This window comes from Passer domesticus, chromosome 10 (assembly GCF_036417665.1).
Source record: "Passer domesticus isolate bPasDom1 chromosome 10, bPasDom1.hap1, whole genome shotgun sequence".
Classification (NCBI taxonomy): Eukaryota; Metazoa; Chordata; class Aves; order Passeriformes; family Passeridae; genus Passer; species Passer domesticus.
Genome location: NC_087483.1, coordinates 26,484,699 through 26,509,506, shown reverse-complemented (window position 1 = coordinate 26,509,506; position 24,808 = coordinate 26,484,699). Strand labels below are relative to the sequence as shown.

Here is a 24,808-nt window from a genome sequence, read left to right as displayed (position 1 = left end):
ATAGAAATAGTACAGAAATGTACATGTTTTTGATGTGAGAGATGAATTCCTTGATGAACCACACTGCTCATAATCAGGGCAAGACTCTTACACAGTTAAGTAAAAACCTCACAGTGTTATACTTGCATGCTCCCTACTTTGTTTGTGCCTAAAGCTGGCACAGCTGATGAGCTGCAACAGCATGAGATGATAAATTATCTTGATAACACTATCTAAACCTAGGGAAGGATTGCTTTAGGCACACCTTTGTTCTGCTCACATATCCACCCTGCAAAGTATAAACAGAATAATCAGTCAAAGTATAGCAACATACTGCCCCCAGTCCACATCTTGCTTCAGCTGCTTTTCTGAGTGTAAGCTCCTACAGTGGCCAATTAACAGAAAGACAACATATGAATGATATTGCAGCTGATATATGTTTCTGTACATTCTTTGCATTCTTATTATCTAATATAAAATTGGAGAAAACTGTAGTCATGTTATGCAAGGTTTTAGTTATTTTACTTTTCATATTGCTGTAGCTAACCAGCTGCAGATGAGCTCCCAGCTGGACTGAGCATTGTCCTGAGCCAACTTTGTTAGGAAAGAAAAAAAGTAACGCATCATGCTATACAAACAAGAATGTGTTAATAAGACATATAGGGAAAACACTGGTGTCATTACTTCTAGATAAAATTAATCTGTTGTTCTCTTCTTTTCCTTTATGCCTAGTGGGCAGAAACTGATATTTCTGAAAATCTCTAGAAGACATTTCGAATGCCCAGAGTAGATTGCTCCCGTTAGCAAATAGAGGAGTCTGTGTGTCTCAATATCTTCATCGCTGTTTAAGAACAGGGTGGCCTTGACTTTTGATTTTGCAGCATAATCAGAACTGCAATAATTGGATACCTCCTTGCCACAACTTGAAGCTTATCTTTCACTTAGGGATTAATGTGACTAAAGATAAATCTTTAGAAATCCAAAGATGTGGGTTCTTTGGTGAATGATTGAATGATTGCAGTAATGTAGATTTTCCTTCTTAAATTATTTGCTTGATTTAAAAAAATAGTAAAAATTTACAAATTTCCTGTTCCAGGAGAAACAATAAATTTTTTATTTTTTTTATTTTTTTTTTTAAATCTGACTCTTTTGATATGCCTTGTACGAGTGTACTTACCAAGAATGGCTACAACAATGTCACTCTTAAGGATTTCAATGGAGCCTCGTGACACAAAATAAAGAGCAGTGAGAACATCTCCACAGTGCACTAAAGTGTCTCCAGGAGGTGCATGTGTTGTCTTAAATTTCATAGCCAAAGCTCGAAGACAGCCTTTACTGGCCCCCCGGAAAGCTTTGCAATTCTGAAGCAAATTTTGGTTGAGGTGCAGACAAATGTCAGCTTGTAAGCATTCTGGAAATCCCTTCAGGACCTGGAAAGACAAGCATAAATATTTCATGCAAATTCTATGGAAGTTCTTAATATAATTTTTGTTTTCTTCCTGGGCAAAAAGAAAGAAGTGACCTACAAATAGACATGGTTCTAAAAGGTGTAGGAGTATTAAAATTCAACAAATTCAAAGTGTAATCTATATTGCAAAGCTTTTACAATGTGAGTACTCCTATAAATACTAACCTATATAGTGGTTACAAAATGCGCTATTAAGATTTCTTTTACTGCAAGAAATGGTATCAGGGTACATGAATGACTATACTGCAGAAAAATAACAAATAAGACAGTGAAAGGGAAAGTCTTGCCCAAATTTCACTTATTTGGACTCATATATCTATTTCCTTTTTATCAATTTTCGAAGTACTACATTTATTATAAGAGAGGCTTTTGCTGAAATAACCATGATATTTGTAAAATGAGAGCTATCTGAAGAAGATCAGATATTTTTCAGAGTGAGGGCATTTTATTAGGATTTTTGTGTTAAATACAATCTACTTGCAAGTGTAGGACTTCGATTTTTATCAGAAAGAAAGAAACATGACCTATTGAAACAAGAATGTTGTGCAGATTTACATAGATAGAAGATTTGTTCAGCAGACAACAGGGCTACTTGCTGTGGTCCTTGCTCATTTTTTACTCAGAACAATAGGAGTTTGCCGGAAGTAGAATCATGGGATTCCTCTTGGGTACCATGGCAACATGTTAATTTTGTTTAGAAGGAAAGGAATATTTACAATATGGTCATTACATGTGAACTTTTCTAAGTTCTCTAGGATAATACACCTTTGATTCTTTTAGAATCTATAAACATTTCTGCTACTGACTTCATGGGAGTACTGTTACTCTGCGTGCTGACACAGCGTGACACATCCCCTTTCTTTGTTATATCCTGTTGTCTGCTGTCAGTGATGTGATTGGGTCATATGCTTTCCCTAGGGACAGCTACAACTGCTGCATATTACTAAAGGCAAAGTATGTACTGATGCCACAAGTCTCATGAATATGTGAACAGGATGTGCCTCTTTGTTATTAGATCAGTCTATTATTTCATGCTTGTTTATCCTCTGCACTTTTTTATACATGTGTAAACATTTCTGCAGAGAAAAGATACATCCAAAATTCATTCACTTGTTGCTATATTAATTTCTACTTCAGCACAAAAAAATCCTGTACACTCACTCTCGTTGTAGAAATTATTCACAACTCATATCCCTTGCTGGTGAAAATGAACACATTTCTGATATGAGGTTTCTGTCTGCACAACCCAAGCTATGTTTTAAAAATGAGACATTAGAACCTTTAACAGAATTAGAACCTTTAACAGAATTGAAATGTTTTTATGATTGCTAATGGAAATCAATGCTGTGAAATAACAAACAGTGTTTTAACACACAGATATAGAAATTTGTTTGAGCCTTATGGCATCACCACGTGAAATTTATACATCATCAGAAAAAGCCAGCATTCAACAACAGTAAGCAAAAGAAAATATGATAAATGAAAAGCTTCTGTGTCATCACTCTGTTTTCAGTATCTATCACATCACTAGAAATATCAGTATCCAATTATGCTTTTTAATATAATGGAATTATTTTGAAATAAAAAGGCTGTCGGTTGTAGGAACATATTTGCTCAATGATATTGAAAAACTGAGAAACAAATACGTTCACCAAACGAAACAGGAGAAGAAGAATTGTGTTTATTTTGAAATTGTTCTTTAGTCATGTGAGTGTAAAAGACCTATTTTGAATTAATTTGTTTTTAGGCATGTATCTGAATACAATTTAGAGGAGCTCCATTTTTTATAAGATGTGAAAAAGGAAATGTATTTTGAATTCAGAAGTACTTACAAGAAAAGTGTATTTGAATTGTTAGGAAGTCATGAGCAGTTAGATTACACTTAGAATAAATAGTTTTAATTTTTCACATCAGCTGTTTATTTGATTTTCAAGGGATTGTATTTTACCATTAAGCAAAACCCATGCAGACAATGTGTGTTGGTTTATATTTCTGAAGATACTTTGGATATTCCCTTATAGAAACAATTATTTTTACAATTAATTTATATTTGTCATGAAATTGTTCTAAAATCATTGCATATCAGTTGATAGTTATGTCAAAGACATCTGAAATATACCAGCCTCTTTTCGAGCATCTGTGACTAAAAAGTCCCTGCTCCATGGAGCTTACACTCTAAAGTAGTTTTATACATCAGAGAGGAAAGACATCTACTCTTTAATATCACAGTTTTAAAGTGCCTAAAAGGAAGACTAAATAACATTGGTTTCCAATGGAGATTATTCCATTAATACAAGCTTAGAAATTCAAGAAAGAAGCTGATTGGAAGATAAATTTGTTAAAACAATGGCAAAACCTACATTACCAAAAAGAGCTTACCATATTGCACACACTGTGTGTAGTGAGGTGTTTAATCTAAGTCCAGTAGGTGACATAATACAGAACTTGACGTTTCCAGACTAAGTTTTATGCTGTGCAGTACAGACATTTTGCCAAACCAAACTCTCAAATATTTGTTACATTCATTCTCGTATTCTGAATTCATTACTGAAATTTTATTGAAAATTATGTTATACTGTGAGAATCAACATCAAATTTGTACACACTCTGCCATACTAAATATTAGAAAATCATCCATGCAGTCTTCAGAAGAAAAAAAAATTAAAAATTCTAAAATTAGAACTGCTGTTTAATAATATTATTATAAATGAAAACCACAAAATTAATTAATCATTTAAATACTGATTTGAGTTTCAATTGTTTCATTCTTTCCTAACACATTTCTATTGTTATACACAATATCTCCTCAGTTATGATTCCATAGGGCCCTGGTGAGAAAAATCTTGGATTCTCATTGTTAGAATCATATTTGGAATCAGAACTCATGCGCAATGCAAGAAATACACACAGATATTTTTAAAAATATGTGTATAAGACATAAAATCAGCTTTAGCCTTCCCCCTTTGATGAAGAAAAAGTAAAGGAAGATCAGTTTAGATGCTGTGACCAGAGGCTCCAGTTGTCTGTCATTGATAGTTAACAAATCCAAGTTCAGTTATCTCTTCCTGTTTGGAATAAAACTTACTCCATGTCAAATAACGTTGATTTATCTAGGTGGCATGCTTACAGAGGAGGATAACACCATCTAGAGAGATGTAGAACATTTTACATACAATAAGTGATTGTTTCGTGAGGATAGTAAGGACATGATTCATACTGCCTTGAAGAATGCGATCCTTATATGAGGAGAAGGAGTCCAGCTTCATTAGTTTCTTTTCTCAGGATGACAGCAAGGTATCACATATTTATCAGGCACATTTGTGACAACAGGTTTGGACGCATCTTTGTGCCTTAATCTCACGCAACAAGCAACTATTTGGGACAAAGATAACCTTGGGTTTTTTGCATTAATTATAAAATTCATGACAATTTTTAGATTTTTAATCCTCAGTTCTGGAACAGGTATTGACATATGACTCACAGAAAATATTTAGAAAGTATTTAACCTGAAGCAAACCAGGATATTAGCTACAATAATTTTCATTAAACATGGAAATACCTCATTCCATACCAACAAAATCACAGAATGATCGAGGTTGGAAATGATCTTGTTGGAAGGATCATCTGGTCCATCCTCCCTGCTGAAGGAGATCTACCTAGAGCTGGTAGCCAGGGTGATGCCAGAATGACTTTCAAATACGTCCAAGGACAGAGATGCCACCATCTCTCTGGACAACTTCTACCAGTGCTTAGTTATCCTCAGAGTAAAAATGTGTTTACTGGTCTTTGGTCAAAGTTTCAGTATGTGACCATTACCTCTGGTCCTGTCACTGGGCACCACTGAAATCAAACTCGTTCCACATTTTTTACACTGTCCCTTCAGGTATTTGTTCACATTGATGTGATCCACTGTGAGCCTTCATTTCTCCCATGTGGCTGAGCAGTCCCAGTTCTAGCATGGAACTAGAACTATTCCCTTTCCTAGGATGAGAGATTCTTCAGTGCTTGTAGCCTTACAATCAAAGATACTCCTTTAATTCTGCATATAATCTTCTGTTGCACATTTTCTCTGCTGAAATATAGGTGGGATCATTAAATACCAAACAGCAGTTGAAGAGAGCACAAGAGGGCTCCTGTGTGTTGTGCTGTGTTTGGGATATGTTGAAACAAGTGACTAAAGCTTTCTTGTCCTAGAACCAGTCAGACTTGTTTATGAGTGGCAGGTGCCCAGCATATAGAGGGAAAGATGAAGGGATACTCCCAAGTTCATCTGAGAATTTCAGATGGCATAAACTGGAAGAGTATTCTGGTCCTCCACTCTGTCTGATTATTCCTGCCTTGTCATGACCTCTCCTTGTGAAATGGTTTGAGAAACTGATCCATAACAAAAATTAACACAGCAAAAAATTTGAGCAGCTGAAAGTACAAAGAGGCAGGAGTAAATTCACTTTATGTCATGACCACACGTACTGAATATCTATTTCATTCTCACCTTCAGAAGTGAGATCTCAGGCTATGTTGACACTGGCAACACTAAACGCTGAATAAAGTTCTCAAAATATTTGAATAATAAAATTTGAACTTTATATTAAAACCTGTTATTTTCATTAACCTTTTGTCTTAGTTTGTTCAGAAAGAATTAGTGAAATTAATTAATATGAATTCATATATTGGATGAAATAACCTGTGTACTTAATTTTCATCTTTTTGCCAGCCACCTAATTTTAAGGCTGACCTGATACTCTCTAGCTGCACAAATTGCACTGCTTAGATTTTGAATTAGGATCTCTGTCCCCCACTAGCTGTTTCCTCTGATGGAGAACAGTGTGGGATTTAGTTCCATCACAAACATTTGACTCTTGTAATTGAATAACATTATCTAGACTATACATTTCTGTAATTCAGCAATTTTATCTCTAGAAAGAATTTAGAATTTACTATTCAATATTCCTGTGATAATTAATTACAGAAATTAGTTATTTCTGTAAGTAGAAGGTTGAAACATTTCCAAGTGTTTTCAGCATTTAGAAAAGAAAGAACAGGGTCACAGCTGGCAATCATACTGCTCCAGAAGCTCTTGGGCTCCACATAGAAAAAAGAATATTTCTGAAAAATCCCTTCTTTGTACGGAATGATTTTTTTAAAAATGTTCAGTATGTTTCCTTTCAACAGTTTAGAGAGAGAAGCAGTATGTGATAATGAGCTAATTCACCTTTCAATGAGATTGAAGCCTGACAACCTTATCAAGAATAGGACCTTTTGTTTTCAATCATAGCCACAACACAGATGTGTGACATCTTTATGCTGAAATTAGTGAAGCTGCAGTGGACCATTCTTCTACAGTCCTCTTACAGTTTCTGAGTACATCTGAAAAGTGATCTCTGTGATATGATACATTGCTGAACAAGGCAGATGGAAAATTATTTCAGTTTCTTCAACTGATTCCCTTACTAACAGAAAAGTTTTAAGTCTGTAGAAGTTGAATATTGACCAGATTTGTATATTTCAAAAAATACAATAGTTGAAACATTAATTGCTCTTGCTTTTGAGATTTTATACCACCAAATACGATGCACTGAAAAACTGATAAAGGATCATTTAGAAATAGATAAACATCCTTGAAAGTATTTTTTATGAGGTCTTATTTTCTATAGCTCAACTCAATAGAGGCGATCACATTTTTAAAATTGCCTTTTTTAGAAAATAAAAGAACAAGTTTATGGCTACTCATAAGGTACTTTGTGGCTGGTCTGTATGTCGTGATTTCTGTTCTAACATATAGGCAAATAGCAGTACCAAGTTCCAACACGATTACATATTCCCTTGGTTTAAGAATTTACTGCTAGGTTTTGTTCCAAACACATCTAATTTGCTTTGGTCTTTTGATAGTACAAAGAATTTCTCCTTGCTGTTTTAGAAAGCCTAATTTACTTGTCTAATCCTCTGCTTCAAATATATTAAGGCACTGGTTCTATTGTTAAAACGGGTTGTGTTGTAAGAAGTGATCACAGTGGGAGGAAAAGCAAGAATGAAAAAATGTAGTGACGTCGAGCAGGTGTCAGTGGCCAATTTCTTACAAAAGAAGCCTGTTCAAGGCAATGGTGAACCTGGTTTTATTTGCCACTATAGAATTGCTGGTTCAAGGTAGGTGTGTGTCCTACTGTACTTGTATGATCACAGTGGCCAACACAATTATCACAACGGTAAAATGAACCATTTACTTGGATGCTTGCAGGAGAAATCATTCATTCATAAAAATTCTGACTTGCTCTCCCCTTTCATGCTGTAGGACAAAACCCAAACCAAAAAGACATCTGTCCTACACCCAAAATTTTAATAAATATTTGCACTGGGCTAAATGCTTTTCAGCTTTTCCCACTTAGTTACTTCTTCAAACTCTTTTAAAATGTAAAATAAATCAATAAAGCTATTCAGATGCACAGAAGATCCATGGAAAGGGTGGGACAGGATTTAAAAAAATTCATGCATAACTTAAAAAAAATCTCAAACACTAAATAACTAATCTTTTTAGGGTAAGCATCATAGGCATGCTATTATCAGTGCTGGACTGATAACATAGGAATGAAAGAGGAAAAAGAAGGCAAAAAGAATTTAGGAAAACCAGAACAGGATAATTAAAAATATTACAAGAATTGGAATCTTTGGGACTGGTGACATCTTTCATGAAACAATATGCAATGTAAACATATTTTTTGTAATTTGACTTTGCCAGTGTATATCATAGGGACATGATTTAAATTATGCTTATTCTATAGACTCAAGATTTTTTATCCAGATTAAAATAAATCCCAAATCCTGTTTATCCAGTCCATGCATAATTATGCGGAACTGTTTTTAACCAAAATACATTATGTAATGAAATATAATCAAAAATATGTAGAAATGGGGCAGAAGGGAGAAAATGAACAAATAAACAAGGTCTCAGCATATTTCATTTGTAGGTCTTTAAAGCTAATTTTAACTTTAACAATTTCAAATAAGCATACAGTATTATCTTCTGGTTTGCAATCTAAGGTGTAGAACTTTGTTTAGAATTCAAGTTTAGTCTTAGTGCACAATTACTCCTGAGATTAAAAGGGTTTCTGTTTAATAAATTTTTATAAATTTTATTTTCCACTTTACCTGGATTCTTAAATATATTACTGAGGATAATTTAAAGCATCTTCATCTTTTGAAATATAATCTCCATGTTATTTTTATATATATATATATGTATATATATATATAAGTATGTGTGTGTATATGTTGCACATATATATATATATAATGTAAATGATTATGCACTTCATAATTCAAAGGAGAAAGAGGACTACATTTTTGATTTTTTTTTCAGCTTTCAGTCATGAAATGAAGAAAAAAAAAGATATTGGATGAAATTTTGCCTTCAGAGTTCACAAAAATCTCCAAGTAGACATGAGCAGGAGTCAAATACATTTGTTTGAGGACAATGTTTGTCCTTTGTTCTGTAAATGCAAATATTTCATGCAAAATTAAGAAAAAAACCACATGCAAGTCCAACTCATATGCACATGGCTAATAGCCAAGAAAACTTCATTGATGCGTGTGTATACATGCATATATGGTGTAAACCAAGAGCATTCACACAAAGGAAAATGCAGAATGATCAGCAGCATGACAATTTTGTCAGTGACATTCCTACAGAGCAACTATCTAATGCAAACCAATATGCACATGACCTTTTTTGGGCAGAGAAGCATGACTTGAGTTGTGGGGTAAAACAGTGATTAATAAACATGGTTAGATTAACATTTTTTAATGTCTAAATTTTAGTAACCATTTTGCCCCACATCTGATTCTGCTTGGATTATTTCCCTTTGCTATCTACCCCTTCACCATGCAAAAAGTTACAATTAAAATTAGAAAGCATTGAACAAGCTCTAAACCCAACAGATAACATGGATATTCTTCACACTTTATACTGGAATTAAATTTGATATAAATACCTCCTGCTCTTACCAGTGGGTGGTGTTATTCCATGTATTTAGGTGTGAAGCAGACAGGAAAGAGATAAATCTTTCATAAGTACAATGTAAATCACACAATTCTTATAATATCCTTGTACTAAGTGTAATACATTCAAAATCTTAAAGGAAATAAGGTGATTGACAAAAACTTGAGGGATAGAATGTGAACAGAATAAGGAATAAAATACAATGAAACAAGGTACTAAACTTGAGGGTTTTTCCACACTTTATTAAAAATAAATCCTCCATACTGCCTCACAATCATATTGCAGAATATGGGCTATTTAATCCATTTAATTGTTATTTCACAGTCATGACAAATCCAAGACTAATTTCTGTACACCAGTTTCCAAATTATGCAACTTTTCACGTGACAACATCCAGTTATAGTTACTATTTCATGTGAACCAGGGGGTTTTAGTACATCCATTAGTGGTAATGAATTAGTTAAGGCATATATGACTTTGTAATATCTTCAGAAATAATTCAGTGAGCTGCTTTAGGCTTAGGTTGAACACACCTGCAGCTTAAGGGCCTGATCCTGCAGAGTTCTGAGTACCCCACAGCTCCATTGCCATCAGAAGGAATTAGGGCTGTTCAGTGCCACACAGGATGAAGCTACTGATGCTGCCTTCCACTGCAGTAATCCCCAGCAGAGGTTTATACAATTGTCCTTGTCCTGCCCTGGACATATTTTCCCTCTGGAGGGGGCACATGGAAGTGGCAGGTGAAGCCAAATATATTAATTTTCTATTGTATTTTTAAGATCTGCTTTACTTAATGGTAACCATAAAGTCAAACTATCAGTGATTCACCTTTATAAAAGATTTTAATCAAGACCATTTTTTCTGTCCGCTGCATAAAAATGTTGTACTCTGACAGTCATTCAGAAATGTATGTATAGATATCACATGAAAGCTGTTTGAATGTATGTCAAAATTTTGGAAGTTGATTTCTAGCTAAATTGTTACAAAAGTGTATAGATTTTCTTGTTCTTGACAGTTTTCTGGAGAGTTCTGCAGTTTCTAATCTGCAGCTCTGAATATCTCTGGAAAGCATCCCTACAGAGACACAGATTCACAGGTCCTTAACATGTACAATGCCCTCAGTGTCTTCAAATTGATGTTGACTTTTCAAAAAAAATGTTTCTATCTCCAGAAAATGACAGACATATAGATGCTTACTTTTGCTCACTAGCAGATTGTTATTCCTTTTTAGCTAGCCATGTATTTATAGCGATTACAGGGGCTTTTTTATCAAAACCAGAAAAAATGAGTGTTATTCTTTGTCAGTCCCTAGAAATGAGTTTCTGTGGATGGCTAAATGGATACTGTTGATTTTCAGTGCAGAATTACATGTTGGGAATGCAAGTGAATTACTTTTCAGACTATCATGTGATTCAAATATTTCTCTTTGAAAAGAGCAGCTAAACCTGCCTGCTCCTCTCTTCAACCCATTCCCAATATACCTGTTCTAAATTACATGGAAGGATTTGGAAAAAGAATTGATCTCCACAGGTTTTATAGAACAGTAGCTGTGTAGATATCAACACAGGTTCTCTTGTTTGATACTGGAAATGGAAAATTACGGCGAAGAACAAACAAAATTCCAGAACACCTATATCTGAAATAAGAAACCTACATATTTTTTTTCTCTGTTTAAACTTACAGAAGTCGCATATAGTTCTCAAGCTTTCCTATTCACAGTGAGAATTCAGATTACTGATATACCTGTCAATAACCTAGGCAGTGAAATGTTTGTATGTCAAACATGTAGTGGCTTGATTGTAAACAACTGAGGTATATATCCACTGTCTTAAGCTTGTACTTTTACAGTTTATAAATACTAAAGACTTAAATCCTTTTTCCAATTTCTCATGCATTTATCTATTGCTCAGCATCTCTGCCTGAAAAACAGAAGAACATACCATGTTCATGTCAATGCCATTGGTGTATGTCCACGCATGCTGGAAGTATTCCTCCAGTCGCTGCCGCAGGGGGTTCGGGATCTGATGAAAGCGTATGAACTCCTTCACTCGCAGCATCTGCATGTGGTACCGTGCAGTTCCCGAGTACAGCCTTTGGATTATTGCGGATACGTTTCCAAAAATGCTTGCGTACATTAACGCTGGATTAAGGAGAAACAAAACTTACTTAAGATATATCATTGGGCTTTGCAGACGAGTACGGCTAAGCAAAAGTTAAGAACAAAGGGAAGAGTTAAAAAGGTATGCATACATTTATGGGTTCCGTTTTAAATAGATAAAATATGATTATACAAATATGATGGGATATAATTTCCTAAATCCTCTCCAAACTACCTTCGTACCTAATACAGGATTTTCTTACAGACACTGCTATACAACACAGATATTCTAACAGTTTGGATAACAGATTTTGAGTAGTCAAGCAACTTGATTACTTCCTGACACTGAATGAGTCACAACATATTTTTGCATATAACATTCTTTTCCCTAGGAATTTGCCCTTCCGGCTGCATGCTTATAATCTTATTAGTTTAGAATGTTAAGCCATTTTCTCAAACCTGGAGAGAAAAAAAAATTAAAATCCATGATAAAGTTACTTACAGCCAATCAACATGACACAGATGGAAAAGATTTTCTCTGAGTTGGTGTTTGGAGACACATTTCCAAATCCTACACTTGTCAGACTGCTGAAGGTAAAATAAAGTGCTGTAACATATTTGTCCTTGATAGATGGTCCAGAGCTTGCATCACTCTTATTGTAATGCTTTCCTAGTTGTTCTCCTAAAGAATCCAACCAGCCAATCTTGTGAGCCAAGTAAGGTCTTTCTACATTTCCAATGGCATACCAAATGCAAGCAAGCCAGTGTGCAATTAGTGCAAATATGCACATGAGGAGCATCAGAACTGCAGCACCATATTCGGAGTATCTGTCCAGTTTCCGTGCTACCCTCACCAAACGCAGCAGTCTAGCTGTCTTCAGAAGGCCTATTAATGTAGTTGTCTGTAAAAATAAGATAGGAATTAATTTTCTGTTAGCAAATGTATTCTCATGGATAGTAAGCTTGAATAAACCACTACAAATTCCATTTTTGGGGAATCAACACAAAGAGTAGAAGAATCCATTTCAATGTAAATTTAATTGTATTTTCTTTAAGCTATTAATTTCATTTTAAAACCAGGGGAAAAAAAATAAGAAATGTACATTTAAAATCAAGATATATTGAAGTTGTCATTATGTGCTAAATACCCTTTCATGTTGAATATTTCACTTGATCTGGACTCCTGAGTTGACCATAATGGATTTAATGATCCAATAGATTAATGATTTTTTAACATGATAAAGTGTGTAAGTTATTGGAACTATTCATAACAATATGACTGTCCACATAGGTAATAAGTATATTTGAAGAAAGCTGTGTGACTGTATTTGATCCTAACTTAGAAACTCCTTGCAATGCCCTGACACACATATTCTGGAAAAGAGAAATAATAGGGCAGAAGTGTCCCAAAGAGTATATCTACAAGATTCCTTCTGTTTGTAGTGATAAAAAAATTCATACAGGTGAAAGAAGATAAAGCACTGTGAACAGAACATCATGGAAAAGTTACTCCTGATGAATCTTTTTGCATCTTGTAGGAGTAGTGGCAAGAGACAGTGATAAAAGTACTACACATTAAGAAAAGAAATTGGTGAAGTTTAAAGCAGGAATGTATTTCAAGATTTTTAGTGCAGACATGTGCTATTATCCATTGCAGCCTCTTTGAGGCATTGGCCTTTTTAAAGGAATCTAGAGGTTATTAATGTAAGTTTTCAAATTTCAATTAGTAAATACTTTTCATATTTGCTAATTCCTTGTAGAAGAAATAGACAGCATTGTTAAGAGGAAAAACTGGATTAAAAAAACTCAGCTACTTTTTTTCCTTGCATTAAGTCTGAACATACATTAAAGTATTCAGTAAATACCAAGAGTGTATACATTTTTAATGTTTTGTTTGTTTATTTGTTGGGTTTTTTTAACACGCATGTATATTACATGACACAATAAAAAAAGTTTCCCAAGCCTCACAAACCACTCTGACAGTAGTATGCAACACATTAAAGCTTTTTTTTGCAACAAGTACTAGACTAGTCTTTATGTTTTATTAAATCCTTGCATTTACCATGTTTCTGAGTAAAACCCCAAAACTCTTGGAAAAAAACAAGTCTTTTTTGGCTGCATTTATCAGTGGACAACTCAATAAATTGTTCATATTTTCTGAGTAAATGAGCAAGAGGATAATATATGGTAACACTCCTTAGTTCAGTTTAACACCCCAAATAGTAACTTCAGGGTGAATTTCTCATTGCCACATAAAGAAGGTTAGTGACCTCAATAGTCTGAAAGACCACAACCTTCAAAATGTTATGCCTAGGCTGAGATTCAGAAACATGTAAATATTATGATTAGGTTATTTTTTCTTTGTAGGTAGATCAAGGTTATATATTTATGAACTCTTAAGAAAAGCTAAGATTAGTTTTTAGTGGGGTGTTTTTGAAACATTCTATTACAGATGTAGTCATATGTCTACATCATGCAAGAGACCACATATTCTTACAGTGCCCCTTAAAGAGTTCAGATGGTAGATTGTTAATCTACAATATGTCATCACTGTTCCACCGCATTCTTAAGATAAAACTTGCTAATATTATTCATACTCAGTGTCAATCCTATACTTAGATACATCAGTTTGAGCTCTAGAGTATGTGGAAGGTATATAACACAAGAAATTTTCATCTCTTCAAGGATAAAATCAGCATGAATGAGACTAGATATGCTTAAAGCATCAAAAGAGGCTTTAACACTAAAACAGAGCTGGCAGCAGAGGTGAAAACATGGTCCACAAATTTTGATGTGCCTTACATGCTGTCCACTTCTCAGCATAGATGTAGCCTTCACATAGTAACAGTACACCTCCCATGTGTTGTTTGGCCAGGGACAGAAGTTCTTGGTTTCAGAACTGTCTTGTGTAACATAATTTTGTTGGTGTCCTGGAATACTTTGATCAGCACAACGCCCAAGAAGGCAGGGATCCTACTCTGTCAGTTACCTTACCCCATCTGGTGCCAGCCATTAATATCTGCAAATAGCAACCTGATAGATGCTGCTCTCTTTTCTGGATTGCTTGCTTCTCTCTTTCCATCATACCTATCTGCTGGACTACAAGTTCAAGAGTAGTTGGATTATTGCATCAGATTTTTTTCTTTTCTCTTCTTTCCTCTCCATCTACTCATGATTTTTATCTTCCCAAATATCAGGGAAGCCACCTAACTTTCACAACACACACACAAAAAAGAGACAATTATTTACAACCAATCATAATATTTTTGAGTCTCATTAAGCAGAAAAAAATTTTAAAATTACATTATTTCCCTATTTTTGAAACTGGAAAGTTAACAGTCTAACTCTGTTGCTTTCTTATGGATGAAAAAGTATGGCTCAAATAGAGCATTTGGATAATGCTGTGTGAGGTATTTGGATTATTATCTCCTGCCCTTTCAAGACTCCATTTGATATCAAGGTGTTTTAAAGCTGCATGAGCACACATGGAGCTCTCTTTCGAGCTTATGTTGTTTAATAAAAAGACTATTCAATACAGTTTTTCACTGGGGATCTTATTTGAAGAATCTCTAGATAACAAAAAAGAGCTATTTCACAAAAAAGATAGCTTTCATGACTGAAAAAATTCTATTAAATGAAAAATGCTCCATTCTGTCAGTTTTACATTTCCCTCTTCTTGCTAAACTGTGAAAAAGGGATCATTGGTGAAATATTATAGTCAGCAATGTAGGAAGGAAAACAGCGTAAGTAGCAGCTTAGAAAAGTGATTGACATATTCAATACCATGAATGAGAGAGACAAGCTATGATGGCACAGTGAATGGAACATAATCTATATAGCATCATTGCTGCTTAGATAAACAAACCCATTTTTTCCAGGTAGAGAAACTGGCCAATTACTATATTTTGAGGGAATAAAGAATCAATTTACTTATTTCTGCAATAGTGAAAAAGTCATTACATGGTCCAATAATTTCTGTTTCAACTTCCACATTTTTATATCTGTCTACTCATCTGCAAGAATGCACTTGTTTGTTACTGTAATCTGTAATGTTATCTTATGTTAAAGTTATCCCTTTAGCATGACTTTAGCACCTGGCACTTTACTCTTAAGAACACCTGTAACAGTGGAGGTGTGGAAGAATGATGTTCAGGGGCACTCCTTCAATGAACTTTAGAATTGATCCCTGCTGTAATCCTTTATGTTCCACACTTCTAATCATTGAAAATAATTTTTGGCAATGACAAGTGATCAATGATCAGAAAGGGATGTAGACTATGCCTGGAGGGCAATGTTGTAATCTGAGTTAGAAGTAATGCCATTATGAAAATGTTGGTCTTTCATGTATCTGTGCTTACAAAACCACAGAAAAAGTTATTTGCCAAAAGAAGGATACCTGCCACAGATAAGTGATCAAATTTTCTCTTAAATCTCTGGGCTTTTTAGTCACCTTCTGAATAAAAAACATTCTCTTCTGGTAAGAGAACGATTAATATGTTCCCTCTGTGCTTTATAGTACTCTCTCTCTTCTTATTGCTTTCCTTAGTAACATTTACTTTTAGTGCATGGTTTTATCTTATGTTTCTCTAGACTCCTCATTTATGTTTTGCTTGGTTTGCTGCTTAAAAAAAAAAAATCTGCATTCTGTGCATGACAGAAAAGCCAAACCCAACTGTCTACTTTTCAGAAAAAAAATTATGATTTTATCCCTTCTTAAATTAAATAAAATTGTTTGGAAGGACTGGGTCAGGAATCTAGTATATAGCATATATTTGATATACCTTTAGGCCAGTTTTGGATGCATATATTGAACAGTTTTTTACTCTGTTGTGTAGATAGATCATGCCTGTCAAGGTAATCTATTTTTTCCTTCTCTTGATAGCTCATATTCTTGATAAAATTGACAACAGCCAAATCTCTTTGATGACTCATATAGTTTATGCTACAACTAATCTGTTTTCTGCTAAGTAAACATCTGACCTAAACATTTTGACCAGAGAAAAGTTATTTTAATGATGCAATGCCAACACAGCATTTACAAGCATCATGAGCAGTTTTTAAAAAGTGACAAATCAAAGCAGCAGTTCTTATTTAAAACCATTGGACCAAGTCCTTCATACACAATATATTTATTATTGCTAAAGACAGTATCAAATATGGTATAACTGAAAAAAACACTAGCTGAATTATTCAATGTTTTCTCTTGTCAATGAAAGCTAATATTGTACCTTATTCTGCAAAGGAAGATTCCATTTTTTTTAACTTTAAAAGATGGGATGGAAGTACTAAGCAGCTATTAAATGACAAGCAAAAAATACTTTAGGATACACAGAATATCATCATGAAGTAACAGATTAAGATTTAAGATTTCTTATTCATGTAAGCTTACCTCTTCAGAGCCAGAGCCAAAAATCAGCAGGTCAAAAGGTATTGCAGCAACCATGTCAATTAGGAACCAGCCTTTGAAGTAGTGAATTGCTATTTTTGCTGGATCACTTACCACTTCTTCATTCTGGTTTACATATGTTGTTCTGAAGTTTATTAGAATGTCAATGATAAACATAATATCCACAATTAAATCTACAACATTCAGTGGGCTGCAGGAATATCCACACTCTCTCCTCTTCCGATCCTCACTGTCATTCAGAAGGAAGGCAGCCGAGTAAGGGGTGAATATGGCAGTGTATATGACCAGCAACAAAATGAGCCAGTCCCAGACAGCTTTGAAAGGACTGTAGTGCAATATAGTAAACTTGTTGATGCGAGGTGTCTGGAGTTTATATTCTGGTAGAACATCAGCCCCTAAGGATAGAACCTAGAATAAGAAATGTACCACATCAATAATCAGACAGTGTATCTACTCCAACTCCCAGTAAACATAGCAAATACAGGACAAAAAGTACTTCATTGTAGTTTTGAGAATTAAGCTTCAATTACTTAGTGTTTTGGCAAACTAGATTTCTGTGAAATTCGTGGTGTCTGCCAGGTCAAATAAATTCATTGACAATTTTGCACAGTAGGTTGATTCTAGTCCCCTGTAGCAAACATTAAGAAGCATATCTTATATCCATAAAATCTGCATTATTAAGCATGTCATGAAATTCATTTATGCACCACATGATAACCTTGCCAGCCTTCTCAGGGCCAGTGAATGACTTTTCTTGCAGTGATGTAATGTTTTTCTACCGAAGTAAACCTATTTTCATTGGCTCACATTCCCAACAAAAGAGTTTACTCTCATTAGAAAGTGTACACAACCAAAAATTTTAAAAAGTCAGAGAAAGATCTGTTAGCGTCCTTGACATCTATCTATACTTTAAATTTTGTGGTGTTAGAAACCTTCATGCGCAGACAAATTGCACTGAGGCCATAGTTCTAGTTCTGCTGGAAGTGTGACAAAGGATAACACAGGAGTATTGCCTTTTGCTCCACTTCTACTTTTGTCAATGCCTAAAGCTTATTATTCCTTTAAAAGTATGGATTTGTTATCTGCTGGTGTTATCTAAGTTGGATTTCAATTTTATTTGGAAGTATTATGCTTGTAAGCACTGCTTAATTTGCTGGCTCTGGAAGCTGAAATGTTTGCTTTGTTGCAAAGAGCAAGCATTGTGTGAGCACCAGATAAATTTCCTTTGGCTGCTCTTTCAGTCTGAATGAATTCTGACATGAAAGAACAAAACCTTTAAGGATAAAAAGGTAAATTATATTTTGTCTCTATTCAGTGTTTGGGATTGTCAGCAATGATGCTAATTATTGCCTTCTGTGCTGCAAACGATCTCCAAATCCTATGGGACTCAGAACACCATTTCATTTTACATGGACTGGTGAACAAACATCAGATGGTGACAACCTTCAGTTATTACTCAGTTGGGGAACATTCATGTTCTTATACCCTTTTTCCACCAGTTACTTATGCTTATTCCTTATTCTCTTGCTATTTAAAAACAATTCTATTTTAAAAATAGGTTACTTCAAAAGCTATTAAAATGAATAATTCTACTCAAATGAAATGATGATTGGAAGGGGATTTCCCTTTTCAGTGATATTGTCTGCTTTTATTTGCTTTCTTTTTACAGTTAGTACTTTGGCACTTGAGATTTCAGCTTGTTCAAGACTGAGGGAATCCATGCTCCTCAAACATAATCTTAGACAATTCTAAGGGTCAGCACACTTTTCTGTTTAAATTTCCAACAGAAATAGTTATATAAATCTTAGATCCTATCCTTAGTAATATAAGTGACACTAATCTTATTCAGTCAAATTCTACTCTGAAAGTGCTGTGAGAACATGAGTGTTAATAACCACTCTTCTTTGAGCTTGAAGAAAGAAGTGATTAAATCATCCAAAAGAATATGTTAGCTTCAAGCAGCCACCAAGCACTGGGCTGAGCACTCTGCTGAGGTAGACGCTGTTCATCAATTTTTTTATTATAACTAAGACTTGCACTTAACTAATGGTGCTGGCTATTTTTTTAGTGCATTTAAACATATTAGCTGACAGCAAGTTGAAGCATTGCTTAGTCTCTTAATCAGTCTTAATATTTTTAGTCCCCCACCTGATGAGTTGACAAGAATGTTTTCTTAGTATTTGAGAACAGTGAGTATATGTGCCAAGTGAACTGCTATTTATAAAATTTATATCACTGTTCTGCTGGATTTTCAGACAATGAAGAAAATGGATTAGTCAACAAGGACAATAAAGCTTACTTCACATGTTTCTTTCTGTTGCTTGAAAATCCCAGACACTCTGCTTCATTTCAGAGTAAGGCATAATGTAAATTGAACTAATTCCCCTGAAATCTGACTCCAAATCTAATTTCAGTTACATTCATTCCTAAATTGGTTTAAACTGAGTTAGACAAAACTGGAGTTTAAAAATCCAAACAAATGGACAAAATAAGGGAATAGCAGTATAAAAGTGACCATAACAGAAATGCATCCAACTTTTTTTTAGCAGTAGTTTCTCTGACACACAATACAGGAGAGGCTGAACTGATAGTTGTGAGTTTCATATTCATAATGTTATATAAAACTTTACATTTGTGCATTGCTTACTCCCATGCAATGAGAAGTGAAAACAAGCACTCATATAACTATATTGCTTTTTGTATCATGAGAATGATGTGACTTGATTTCTCAAATGAAAAAAATCTCAGTTACACACACACAAAAAAAGACAAAACACATTATTTAGTTTTATTTTGGCAGTTTCAATAAAGACTCATTGAATATGAGATGAATTTATCCTTTTTCTTATTGTGTAACATACTTGCAAAGTTTGGGTACTGATGTTGGCCAATTTTGGCCATCTTGGCTAGGTGGAAGACTTCAGTCTACTTAGAAATTCATTCAGAAGACCTTTAATATGTCAATTTCCTTAAAATAGATGTCATCAAATTCATTGATAGTAAAAAGAAAATGTATTATCTTATCTCTTCTGGACAGTAAAACTCATACTTTGGATTGTAAAAGAGGTAGCTTAGGGAATGAAACATTTTTAAGAGTAAGAAATGTGACTAGGACAAGACTGAAGTACTACAGTGTTAAAACATCTTTGAACCTTGGAACTAGACATGATGAAAAAGCCAAGCCTTCTTGCATCTTACTAAAAAGAAGATTATAATGCAAAGCAGAAAAAGTCATACCAGCTGCAATCGGTTTCTTTTAAGAAAAATTAGGAGTATTCAAACTTGATTAAACACCACCTCACTCTGGCTTTCCTGGGGAAAGCAGGAATGTATTTATATATGGCATGATTTACAAGCAGTACTAGGCGATAAGATTTAATCTATTTAAAATGAAAACATTTCAAGGTTAAATAAACTTTGCTATATTTTGCCTTTGAGTAAAGAACTCTGATATAAAATTAAACTTTTCTGTGTTCATGTGTATCTCATTCACTGTTGAAGCAGCACTTCTGCAAGTTAGAAGACTTCATTCAAACTAATTTTTGATTCTGTGAATATTGCTTGAGGTGTTGCACAAAGACAGGGCTGGTGAGCACCTTCTACACTTTTTAGGTTCTGCACTCACTTCTTAAAATCACAAGTTCAGGGTGGCATTTATTATAGAAGGGCTGCAATCAGATACCCAGCAAAATACGGAGTGAGATCAAAGTAACTGTCATAAAATAGCACAGTTTTAGAATTTTCTTTCTGAACTGTTTGGTAGTTTTCAGTTCCTTAAAGATGCCAGTAGTTCGCTGAAATGGAAAGAAAATATATTTAAGGATAACGAAAATTTATTATTGGCTGCTTGGTTGCCTATCTTCTGTTAAGCAAGAGGAGAAAGGAAGTGTAGGTACCAGAGGTGTCCCAGAGGGAATATCAGGTGACAGTTAATTTAAAAAAAAAAAAGTTTCAGTAAGCCTTACACTGTTCATGGTGTAGTCTTTTTGAGGCAGTTCTATCATCTTTTCCCTGCCCTGTGTTGTGTTTTAAAGATCTTGTTTTGAATAGTGCTTTTTGACGCAGTTTCAAAGAGCCAAACTGGGATCTTTGGCCATATGCTTCACTGGATAACTGGATTGTGTAGGGGACTTTTTCTGTAAGCTCTGCAGCATCACATGCAGAAACAATATTTGACTCTTCTTCCCTGTACAGGTTCATTTATAAAATATAATATGTAGGCAAAATGTTATACAAGATGTTGGATGACCTGGGAATTTTACTCTGGTGTCTGAGTTTCTCAGTAATCTTAGGCAAGATGTTGTTTAATCTCTCTAATTTCTGTTAAGTAGAGAAAAATAATATTTACATCTGGAAGTATCCTAAAGGATAACAAGCAGAAAACTTCCATAAAAGCTGCTTTGCTACAGCCATGAGCTCCCATAATTCTTCTCTAAATTTAGTTGATTATTCTTATTTTTTAAAATTAATTCACAAAAATATTTGTCCTCTTCTCCTGCACCAAAAGAATTGTGACTAGCAGGTCAAGAGAGGTGATTTTCCCCCTCTACTCCACTCTCATGAGACCCTACCCAGAGTGCTGCATCCAGCTGTGGGGTGCCCTGCATGAGATGGGCATGGTCCTGTTGGACCAAGTCCAGAGGAGGCCACAAAGATGAGGAGGGGGCTGGAGCGCCTCTCTTATGAAGACAGTCTGAGTTAGGGTTGCTCAGCCTGGAGGAGAGAAGGTCATAAGAGAGCTGACAGAACCTTCCCATATCTAAAGAGGGACTACAAGGAAGTCAGAGAGGATCTTTTTGCAAGAGGACAAGGAGGCATGGTTTTAAGGTGACAGAAGACAGGTTCAGATTACATTTTAGGAAGTATTCTTTACTGTGAGGGTGGTGAGTCACTGGAACAGGCTGCTCAGAGAAGTTGTGGTTGTCTCATCCCTGTGAGTATTCAAGGCCAGGCTGGATGGGGCCTTAGCAACCTGGAGTAGTGGAAGGCAGCCCAGCCCATGGCAGAGAGACTGGAATGAGATAATCTTCATGGTCTCTTCCAACCCACACCATTCTATCACTCTATGATTCTACTATTCAAACTGTAGTTTCAAGACACTCTGAGAGACCCATACTGCTATCACATGTATATTCATAAATTTTGTTCTGAGGCATTTTCATTCTAAATTTATTAAAGAATGCAAATGCACACAGTAAAAACCAAAGACCTAGAAACAAAGAAGCATAGTAGCATATGAATAAATCATAGCAGAAATAATAAATGATTAATGCCACCATGAATTGTTAAATAAATATTTCTGTCAAATCATTGCATGGATTAACAGTATGGTTATCCTACCACTGGATGAGAGCAAGTCTAGCACAGGATTACTACATGCTGCACCCAGGCTCTTTAAGTGACTATAGAGCTAAGTAAAGCAGATGAAGAAGGAAAAGAGCCAGTAAACCTTCCCAATGCATTGAAGAAGCACTAAACTCAGTCCATGAACATATTGCAATTGCATGGACCAAATGCAAAATGCAAGTTATGCAGAAAATATTGGACCTTTTTCACCTCTGCTAAGAAGTCACAATATTTTTTGTGCTGTGTATTTCCAAGCTAACAGCAGATAGGTGACTATTGTACACTCACAGAAAGAATAAGTAACATATTCATAGTTTAGGTAACACATTTCATCTCAGACAGAAGTACTGCACATCCAGAAAATTTGAACAAATAGTAATGTTTACATTACTGGTGACAAAATATCAAAAGAGGTATAAGGGCTTGAGTGAAACTGAACAATTTTAAGGTAGATGGACACAGATATCTGTGTGAAAAATAGATGTGGAAGTTTGATGGTTGCAAACATTAATAAATTAGATGGTACTTTGCTGTGTCTCATGACCAAGTGTGCCTCATATGAAGTGTATGTATATTTAAATGGTGTAGTGATATTCAGTACTAAATACTGTTGTGTCACTGCTGCTTTTGCAACAGATGAATTAAAGTAAATCTTGTACTAACAAGGTTAGCTACTGCATAGCACCTTTCATGTTAAGAGAATTTCATAAACATTTAATAAAGTTCAAACTATAAATATAGTCCCAAATTACTTTGGGAACTTTAAAACAAACATTTACCTCATCCGTAAAACATCTTGTGTAAAACTATGGAAGATGGTACCTGATCAAATACAAAGTTGAAATATTTATTCCTAGGAAATACTATATGACATGAAAAAATACTATTTTGCTAAGGTGTTGCTGCACTCACTCGAGCAGTAATCCAGTGCTCAGCACACAGCCCTGAGAACTGAGTGGAAGATCACTCCTGCATCCTTAAGCCAGGAAGGATGTTGCAAATCTAGGAGCACATCAGCTCCTCATCTGCTGACAGACTTGAATATCTACTATGAATAGTGATTTAAGGGACTCATTGTATAAAGCATATTCAACATCAAAATATGAAATTACATGAAAATGTAAAGAAGAAACTGAACCTGGATAATTGTATTGTAAACATTATTGTAGCCAGTGGAAGAAAAGGAAAGAGTTTGTAACATCTGTCTCTTTAGATCTAATCCAAATATACAATACAATGTTTTCCTTTTAAAAGGTAGTTTTGAACTAATTTTCAGATCTTTATCAACAAGGTTAATAACAGTATTGCACAGGAAAAACTGGGAAAGGAAAAGAAATGAGAAACATGAATCAGACTTGTAAGCAAAGGCCATATTCTTGTAACTGACTGTTTTTGCCCTGACTTTAAATCTGAATGATAGTGCACTCAAAATGAGGCAGAATTGCTTCAGCTTTAAAATCATTTTCACAGACTCTGTGGAAATTTCTTCTCTTGAAGTAACCTCTCCTGTCTCTCTTTTCTCCTGTGTATGAGTTCTATTGAAGCTGCCAAGCTATAACTAGCAAGTACATCTCTTGACTTTTCCTCCCTATTCATACCATTACTATGAGACATCTTAAGACTGGACCTCCTAAGGAGATTTCTGAATCTAAAACCAACTAAAAATAAATATTACACGAGTATTAATGAACAAATGGAATTTAAATTAACATTGACTTTCTGATAGTAGGCATTACCTAATTCCCCAAAAGACTTTAATGGATTTTCATATTTCAGTCATCTTGATGATTGTCTTCCTTATGCAGACATGAACAATTAAGAAGATTACACCAGTACTGAAAGAAAGCTGAAGTGCTTCTGATTTGATGCAAACACAGCATTACATAAGGCTTTCATATATCAGCTTTACAAGGTATTTTTACATGTAAAAGATATTTTTACATGTCTTTCAAAGGAAGCTACCAAAGCACATTTGAAATAGGAATGGTGGGGAATGCTAATAATACTTACCTTCTTGTCTTACTCCCTTTGTCTTTATTAAAGGTTTTTAAATTATGTAATATGACTATTTGTATATAATGCTGAATGATAAAACACTCTCTGTGAGACAGTTTCTAGTAAAGTAATGTGGTCTTATACAGAAAGTTTTTCTTTTTTTTTTTTTCTACATCCTCATATTCACCAAGTGTAATATTGAAACAGAACTTCTGCTAGTAGTGGTGGAACCTGACAATTCAGATTATCAGAGTGTATTTTAATTTTTTTTTTGTTCCAGATATCCATCTGTCACTACAGAAGCTTGTTTGAGAGAAATGGGACTTCCTTGGAGTGCTAAGTGCCTTGCTGAGGCCATGAAGGGCTGAACTTCCATGAAGTTATCAAATAATTATATATCTTATTCAGCTACACATATTTACATACACAGCAACCCAAAATCTTCAAATGGTTAAAGAAAGTTATGCGTGTCCCGTGATGAAAATAGTAGAATAGACTTTTTCTCTTGTTTGTTAAGTAAAA

General features: G+C 34.7%; 1 protein-coding gene across 6 annotated transcripts in view; it reads right to left on the bottom strand.

Moving 5' to 3' along the window:
* KCNH7 (potassium voltage-gated channel subfamily H member 7) overlaps nt 1–24,808 on the bottom strand; it is a 204,764-nt gene that overhangs the window by 22,367 nt on the left and 157,589 nt on the right. For 3 of the 6 annotated variants that reach the window (XM_064434693.1, XM_064434695.1, XM_064434694.1), the window contains 4 exons: nt 16,928–17,353; nt 12,041–12,440; nt 11,380–11,580; nt 1,157–1,411 (listed from right to left, as the gene is read on the bottom strand). In XM_064434693.1, coding sequence (XP_064290763.1) covers nt 1,157–1,411; nt 11,380–11,580; nt 12,041–12,440; nt 16,928–17,353 — 1,282 coding nt within the window. The remainder of the gene's footprint in view (nt 1–1,156; nt 1,412–11,379; nt 11,581–12,040; nt 12,441–16,927; nt 17,354–24,808) is intronic. The other 3 variants (XM_064434691.1, XM_064434696.1, XM_064434697.1) reach the window with 2 other exon arrangements.